Here is an 8,731-nt window from a genome sequence, read left to right as displayed (position 1 = left end):
TGGCCATGGGTTAACTTTTATAATAATGCTTTCTTCAGAGTACACAAGCAATATATGTACAGTGAAGGAAAATTAGAAAGTTACAGGTAAGCAAACTCCCCAAATGCCTAAGAAATATGTAACATCTATGAAGATTGTGGTTAGGAATGGAAGGACAGGATGGGATGCCATCATTTTTGCATGTCTAAGGCTTTCACAAACGTTACTTCACTCGATCTTCTCTAAAATCCACAGTAAGCCACAGAAGGCAGAACTGAAAGCTAGTTCTTGGCTCCAAATTTTTAGTTTTCATTTTAACATTTTCTAAATCCTCTCCTATGTGGCTTCACAGTCAAGCTTTGATTTCCTTCCTGTGAATTACAACAGTAACTCATAAACCCCAGGGCATGCTAACCATTTAAGGGTAGGGTGGTGGACCCCGGATTTGGAGCCTGTGGACCTGAGCCTCGACTCCACTCTTCCTTTTTGAGACAAAGAAAACCCTGAGGGCAGGAGTAGTTATTATCTATAGCTAGAGGCCCCATGCACAAATTTGTGCACAGGTGGGGTCCCTTGGCCTGACCAGTGATCGGGCCAATAGGGGCCATCTCTCCCAGTCCTGTTCAGGGGCTGGCCCGTTGGGGGGAAGGACTGCGGGAGGTTGGCTATGGGAGCGCACTGACCAACAGGGGGCAGCTCCTGTGTTGAGCGTCTGCCCCCTGGTGGTCAGTGCGCATCATAGCAACCGGTCAACCTGTTATAACAGTTGCTTAGGCTTTTGTATATATATAGATAATAAAAGGGTAACATGCTAATTAGACCGGGCTTCCGGACATCTGACGAAGCCAGGGCTGGAGCGAAGCCACCCGGGTCCCTGGTGCCTGCCAGCGGCCGGAGGAGGGAGGCCCAGGTCCCGGGTGCCTGTGAGCAGCCCTAGGGAAGCCAGCCCGGGTCCCGGGTGCCTGCCAGTGGCCGGAGGGAAGCCTGGTCTCGGGTGCCAGAGGGAAGCCGGTGTTGGCAGCCGGGGAAGGAAGGCCTACTCTTGCACAAATTTTCGTACATCAGGCCTCTAGTATTTGCAATAAGGAAGTACAACTAACTCAGCAAGGAGAAAATGCATGTTTCTTGTGCAGAGTCGCAAACGCGTCCACACAGCATATTTCCTGGAATACAGCCCTTGAATGAAGAGAGAAGAACACGAAGTCCTTCACAAAGAGAAAAGGGCTCCACGTGCACACGAGAAGATGGGCGGTGGTCGTTTCGGCGTGGGGCGGGGCTTAGGAGGGGGCGGAGCCTGGGCCGGCCGGCGCAGACGTTGGGGGCGGTGCCTGCGTCAGGACGGCGACGTAGCCCCGCCCCCAGCGGTGGCGCGAGATCCGAACGTTGGCGGAGGTGGAGGTGCGGGTTCCTGAGGCGGCTGGAGCCCGACCCGCGGGAGGCAAGCGAGGCCTCCTCAGCCGCCATGGGGCGCTCAGACCCCGAGGAGGAGGCCTGCGGCGTGTGGCTGGACGCGGCGGCGCTGAAGAGGCGGAAGGTGCAGGTGGGATGGTGGGGAGCGAGAGGTGTTTGGGGAGGGGGGAGGGACATTTTGGGGGACCGGGAGGTGATGAAGGTAAAGTCAGGGACTGAGAAGGAAACAGCTTTGGGAATTCAAAGGCGAGAGGGAGCGGAGTCTGCAGAAAGGGTGAAACATGGAGTCTGGGGAGGGCGGGAGGAAGGCGGACGGGAGGGATTCGCAGAGACTGGGACTTGGGAGGTGTGGGGCGACTCCTCAGGGACTCGGAGCCCTGAGGCGGCCGGAGGAGAGGCTGAAGAGGGGTGAGGGGACCTGCAATAATGGCAATATTAAAAATGAAAGAAAAAGAAAAAAAGGAAAGAAAAGGCTGAAGTATTGGGATCTTCTCATTCTGAGTAGCCGCCAGCTTGCAGGCGGTCTACCTGAGAGGACCAGGAACTTCAGGGGGAAAGAATGGAAGAGACGGGGAAGGGAGCCGGCCCCGCGCTTATTGAGCGCCTACTGGGTGCAGACACGGTGCTAAACACTGAATATGCGCCATCGGTGTCGGCGCCATCGCCCTGGGGGCACGCGGACCCGAGGCGGCGGCCCGCCCGGGGCATCCAACCGGGAAGGTTGCACATCACACCCGGGTTTGCCACACTTTCAGGATTCTGTGTCAGTCGTTACAAAGGAGCAAAAGTGTGAGGTAATCTTCAATGTTTTGAGCATTTTATGCTGGACATGGCGCTGAGTGTTTCAGACATGTTATCTTGTTGGTGCAGCTTTATATGGTAGGGAGACTAATGATACCCATTTTATACGCGAAAACTGAGGCTCAGAACACACTGAGGGCAGGATTCTTGCTCTAAAGTGGGAAGAAAGGAGGTGCACTTGGCTGAAGTGTCCCCTGTCTCATTAATGGTAGGTAGTCACAAAAACAGTGATGTAGATCCTGCCATTATTTTTTTTAAAGATGAAAAAAATCGAGGCTTAGGTTAAGAAATATTCCCACGTAAGCAGGGGCTCAAGCCCCGTTCTTACTGCTGCGGAGGCCAGTGTTCTTACTCTTCTACAAGGCAGAGTATTGGCCCAGGTGGGTGTTTCAAGGGAAAGGGGACTTTGGAGGTGAGAGGGATGATCATGATTTGGGATTATCAAGGAAGATTTAACTGAGCAGGTTGAACAGGACTTGAGATTAGCCAGGTTTGCTGAATCTGGATAGTTTGGATAATAGTCTCAAGACCAGGTGGTTAACGGTTAACCACCCAGTGGTCAGCAAACTGCGGCTCGCGAGCCACATGCGGCTCTTTGCCCCCTTGAGTGTGGCTCTTCCTAAGCCTTAGGAGCACCCTAATTAAGTTAATAACAGTGTACCTACCTATATAGTTTAAGTTTAAAAAATTTGGCTCCCAAAAGAAATTTCAGTCGTTGTACTGTTGAGATTTGGCTCTGTTGACTAATGAGTTTGCCAACCACTGGACCGTTAACCTAATCTAAACCATGAATGACAGTCTTTTCTTTGTGTGGCTTCAGCTTGCTTGAGTAAAAACAATTGAGTATTGTTTAAAAAAAACCTCTTACAGCCCAGCAGGTGTTGCTCAGTGGTTGAGCGCTGACCTATGAACCAGGAGGTCACAGTTCGATTCTCCTGTCCAGGCACATGTCTGGATTCATACCTGGGTTGCATGCCTGGGTTGTGGGCTGGATCCCCAGTAGGGGGTGTGCAGGAGGTAGATGATTCTCTCTCATCATTGATGTTTCTGTCTCTTTCCCTCTCCCTTCCTCTCTCTGAATTCAATACAAACAAAAAAGTCCAGCCGGCTCGGCTCAGTGGTTGGGTGTGGACCTATGAACCAGGAGGTCGCCAGTTCTATTCCTGGTCGGGACACGGGTCCGGTTGTGGGCTTGATCCCCAGCGTGGGAGGCAGCCAATCAATGATTCTCTTCATTGATGTTTTTATCTCTCTATCTCCATTCCTCTCTGAAAATCAATAAAAATATATTTTTAAAAAGAGGAAAAAAACCCAAACATCTTACAACTAAAGCCGTTTTTTAAGAAGTAGCAAATGAGCCACCTGCTCCTTTAATTTTTTTTAAACAAAGTTTTGGGGATAGGTAATACAGTCACATGGTACATAATTTAAAATGTACAGGATATACAGTAAAGTATCTCTCTAATAGTCCTAACCATCCTTCCCCATCTCCAAGGCCATGACTTTCTTATGTATCGTTCTAGAGTTATTCTATGCATCTACAAGCAAATCATATTTTCTTTCTTATAAGTAGGATCATATTATTCATTGTTCTGCAATTTGCTTTTTCACTTATTGCACATTATGGATCATTTCATATGCATTCATAAAGAGCTGCTCCATTTTTTTAAATTATATTTTTTATTGATTAAGATATTACATATGTGTCCTTATCCCCACGTTACCCCCCCCCCCATGCCCTCCCCCCCCCCCCTTGTCTGTGTCCATTGGTTAGGCCTATATGCTTGCATGTAAGTCCTTTGGTTGATCTTTCCCCCTTACCCCCACCCTCCCCTACCTTCCCTCCAAGGCCCAACAGTCCAATCAATGCCTCTCCATCTCTGGATCAGTCCTTGTTCATCAGTTTATGTTGTTCATTATATTCCACAAATGAGTGAGATCATGTGGTATTTATCCTTCTCTGACTGGCTTATTTCACTTAGCATAATGACCTCCAGTTCCATCCATGCTGTGGCAAATGGCAAGAGTTCCTTTTTCTTCTTCCTCTTCTTAAAGAATACCTTTCAGCATTTCATATAATGCTGGTTTGGTGGTGATGAACTCCTTTAGCTTTTTCTTATCTGTGAAGCTCTTTATCTGACCTTCAATTCTGAATGATAGCTTTGCTGGATAAAGTAATCTTGGTTGTAGGTTCTTGCTATTCATCACTTTGAATATTTCTTGCCACTCTCTTCTGGCCTGCATGGTTTCTGTTGAGAAATCAGCTGACAGTCGTATGGGTATTCCCTTGTAGGTAACTGAGTTTCTTTCTCTTGCTACTTTTAAGATTCTCTCTTTGTCTTTTGCTCTTGGCATTTTAAGTATAATGTGTCTTGGTGTGGTCCTCTTTGGATTCCTTTTGTTTGGGATTCTCTGCGCTTCCTGGACTTGTAAGTCTATTTCTTTCACCAGGTAGGGGAAGTTTTCTGTCATTATTTCTTCAAATAGGTTTTCAATATCTTGCTCTCTCTCTTCTTTTGGCACCCCTATAATTCTGATGTTGGTGCGCTTGAAGCTGTCCCAGAGGCTCCTTACACTATCTTCATATTTTTGGATTCTTTTTGCTTTTTCGGTTGGGTATTTTTTGTTTCTTCGTATTTCAAATCTTTGACTTGATTCTTGGGATCCTCTTGTCTGCTGTTGGATCTCTGTATATTATTCTTTATTTCAGTCAGTGTATGCTTAATTTCTAATTGGTCTTTTTTCATATCCTCCAGGGTCTCACTAAATTTATCGGTGGTTTCCAGAAAATTCTTGAAAAACCTTATAAACATGGTTTTGAACTCTATATCCAGTGGTTTGCTTTCCTCCATTTCTGTCATTTGTGACCTGTTTCTTTGTCTCCGCATTTTTTATGCTTCCCTGTGTTGGTAGAGTGGTTTTGTGTGCTAGGTGTCCTATAGGGCCCAGTGGCTCAGCCTCCCCAGTTACCTGAGGTGGACACTCTTGGTGCACCCCCTTGTGGGCTTTGTGCACAGTCTTGTTGTAGTTATGCCGTGATTGTTGTTGGTATCACTGGGAGGAATTGACCTCCAGGCCAATTGGCTGTGAGAATCAGCTGTGTCTGCAGTGGGAGAACTTCTGTGCTGGAGACACCCCTCCGGGGCAAGACTTGCTTCAATGGGGCTTTGGTGCTCACAGAGTCTGCCCCCTGAGTGTGTTCCTTATGGATCTGAGGAGTTGTAATCTGGATGGTCCCACTCTGACCACTGTGTACACTGGCTCTTGGATCTAAGAAGGTGCTAATTTAGCCTCCACCTGAGGCTACCCAGCAGGAGCTACGAGGAGATCTGCAGATTCCCCTTACTTGTTTGGAGTTTGGAGGTGCCCAGATGAGGCCCAGCTGTGAAGCAATGCAAGCTGCTGTGGGGCCTTGGGCCTTCTCTGGAAGTTCTGGGTCTGTCTGGCCCAGCTGCAATTTGTTAGGTAATTTTCAGGTTGCAAAGGGCCAGGGCATTCATATGCAAAAGCCTCTGCTGCAGCCTGGGTGGGGCGGGGTCTCAGGGAATTAACAGGGTGGAGCAAGCAGCTATGGCTGATTCTCAGCCCTGCCCTAAGGGGCCCCGCGTCTCAGTGTCCCATTAATTGCTGCAAGCACCTTTGAGAGAAAGCCGCCCTCAAGTTCCGAGTTCTGCCTGCTGCCAGACAGTCCAGTTTCTCCCCGTATGAGTCCTGGGTCCCCAGAGACTTCCCAGAACCAGAGTTCAGAGCAGTCGGGAGCTTGTGACTCCCTCCCGATTCAAAAAGACAGCCGCGTCCTCAGGTGCCCGCCCCTTTCCGTGCGTGTGCTTGAGCCTCCGTACCTCTGCATTTTACTTCTGCAGCTCCTCTGAGTCTCAGTGTGCTTTTCTCTTTCCTTCCAGTTGTAGAACTTCCACTCGGCCAGCCTTCCTGTAGTTCTGGATGATGTCCGTTTTGTCTTTTCGTTGTATTTTTGAAGTTGTTGTGGGAGGCATCAATTTCCGGTGTTTACCTATGCCGCCATCTTGGTTCGACCTGCTCCATTCTTTTTAAAGACTATATAGCATTCCATTACATGGAACAGTATCCATTAATGAGACTTTATTGTTTTAGTCTGTTCTGGTGAGGACTTTCTTCTGGTGAGGACTTTCTTCCTGTCTTTCAGATGGCCACATTCTCACATTTTCACTGTGTGCTCACATGGCCTTTTTTGGTGCATGTTGCAGGGTGAGAGGGGTAAAGTGGGGGAGAGATGGGGGAGAGAAAGAGATACAAATTGTTCTTCTTAGATGTTGCAATTTTTATAAATTGAAGGCAAAATCCTCTGCTAGCAAAAAGATTACAGTTCTGATTCTCATTTTATTGAGGTGGTCTAGAAGCTATTAAAAAAAAATTTTAACTTCCACAGCTGAACGTCTTTAAAAAAAAAAGGGTTGTCCTGCCAGGTGACTTAGTTGGTTGGAGCGTCATCCCATACACCAAAAGGTTTTGGGTTTGATTCCCTGTCAGGGCACAACCTAGGTTGTGGGTTCCACTCTGGTTGGGGCGCATACAAAGATGTAAGTTGTTTGGAAAGAATTTACATTGGCTATATAGATAAAGGGAGAGGGAGAAGGGGAAGGGGAGCTAGTTCTGGGATAAGCACAATCTGTAAGGAGGAAGTGTTTGCTTCTTTGGATGGATGGGCAACGGTCCAGAAAGTTCATGCATATGCATGATGAGATGGCTCTAGGGTTCAATTGCACCTGGCTGTTATCTTGGATAATGACAGAAATAGCCACCTGGAAGTTAATTCAAAGTTCCAACACACACATGGGTGGCTGTGAGCGTCCTCCCATGCACAGAAGGTTTGTTGGTTTGATTCCCACCTGGTCAGGCACATCTGGGTCTCTTGGTCTCTCTCTCCCTCTCTTTCCCCCTTTTCCCCCCTTCTCCCTTGCCTCCCTTTCCTCTTCTCTCTCTGGTGTGGATTAAAAAAAAGTTCCAACTCACACTCAGGAATGTAAGCAGTCTTGTTGGTTTTTGCCTGCAGTTTTAACTGATTAACCCCTTCTTGTCTCTTCCTTCCATTCTCTGGCCTGCTGCAATTTAATTTAGGACTTTTCAGAATATTCTTGTCAAACCAAATTGCAATATCTCTGAGATTTGTGTATATTTGGGAAGAAGGCCAGTATGGCTGAACAGAATGAGGCAGACAAGAGTGAATGAGATCTAAAAGGTGTGAGAGGGCATACATGGACAGATCTTGACTTATGGGGGTTGGGGCTTCAACACAGGACTTTTGGGAAGATACATTTTAGTCCATAGCATTGTGTGTGTGTGTGTGTGTGTGTGTGTGTGTGTGTGTGTGTGTTTACCAGTCCTTTACTGACGAAAAGTTATCTCCAATCTTTTGTTATTAAAAACACTTCTGTAATGAAAAATTTATACACACATCATTTTGCATATACTAATATATGAATGTATCTGTAGGATGAATTTCTAGAAATGGAATCACTAGGTCTGTAGTGGAATGTATCTGTTTTTAAAATTAAGAATATGAAACCTATGATTTTGTTTAGTAAATACAAAAGTCTCTCCCTTCTATACAATAGTTAAAGTTTGGATCACTTCAGAAACCTGAAACATATTTTCTACAATGCAGGAATTCCTGAGAGAAGACCTTGTGTTAACTAAGCTTGTTAAATCAGTAGTTTAAAGTTATCTTGCTTCCTTGGTAACCTTTTTGTTCTTCTCTCGTTTGTGAGTTAACAAGCAAAACAGTATAAGCTGTATCATATTATAGCACAGGTAGAATGGTGACTGTTTTTCCCCAAATATAGAAGAAAAGACTAATTTATGGTTGGTGGGAAAATACACATATTTATAAAAAATGATCAAAATGTGCAATAGGTATTTATTACTCCTGAATTAGGAATAAGCCTTTTATTATTAGAATACATTCTGGAATGACACATGTGCTGAGTGAAAACTTGTATACTTGTTTAATTTAGAAAGAGGAGAGAAATGGAAGAGAATTAGGAAGAGTTCAGGAGAGAGAAAGGGAGTAACCCACAGAGGAGTCCAGTAATTTGTCTCTATGTCTGCAACTCTGTCACCCCAAATTATACCCCTTCCTTCCTTCCTTCCTTCCTTCCTTCCTTCCTTCCTTCCTTCCTTCCTTCCTTCCTTCCTTCCTTCCTTCCTTCTTCCTCCTTCCCTCCTCCCCCCCCCCCCCTATTAATCCTCACCTGAAGGAGGGAGGGGGGGAGAGAGAGAGAGATACATTGATATGAGAGAGACACATCGATTGGTTGCTTCTCATCTGCACCCGACCAAGGCTGGAGATAGAATCTGCAACCAGGAATTGAACTGGGAACTCTTAGGTCCACAGACTGATTGATGCTTTAACCATTGAACAACACCTGCCAGGGCTCCATTTTCTTTCATGGTGTTAATGATGAAAACATTTGTTCTGCTGCTCTAGTGTATGGTGGGAATCCTCTCCAAGATCTCTAGGCCTTTACCATCCTCTGATTTCTGGAGGCCTGAACCTTATGAC

The 8,731-nt window shown here is 46.4% G+C and overlaps 1 protein-coding gene across 1 annotated transcript in view; it reads left to right on the top strand.

Annotated features, from left to right (window-relative positions):
- Positions 1-1,353: 1,353 nt before the first annotated feature.
- LOC118675002 (aurora kinase A and ninein interacting protein) overlaps positions 1,354-8,731 on the top strand; it is an 18,727-nt gene continuing 11,349 nt past the window's right edge. The window contains 1 exon segment of the mRNA XM_036347125.1: positions 1,354-1,519. Coding sequence (XP_036203018.1) covers positions 1,442-1,519 — 78 coding nt within the window. The 5' untranslated portion in view covers positions 1,354-1,441.

This window comes from Myotis myotis, unplaced genomic scaffold (genome assembly GCF_014108235.1).
Source record: "Myotis myotis isolate mMyoMyo1 unplaced genomic scaffold, mMyoMyo1.p scaffold_m19_p_2, whole genome shotgun sequence".
NCBI lineage: Eukaryota > Metazoa > Chordata > Mammalia > Chiroptera > Vespertilionidae > Myotis > Myotis myotis.
The sequence above is the reverse complement of the archived record's forward strand: the minus strand, read 5'-3'. Positions and strand labels throughout refer to the sequence as shown.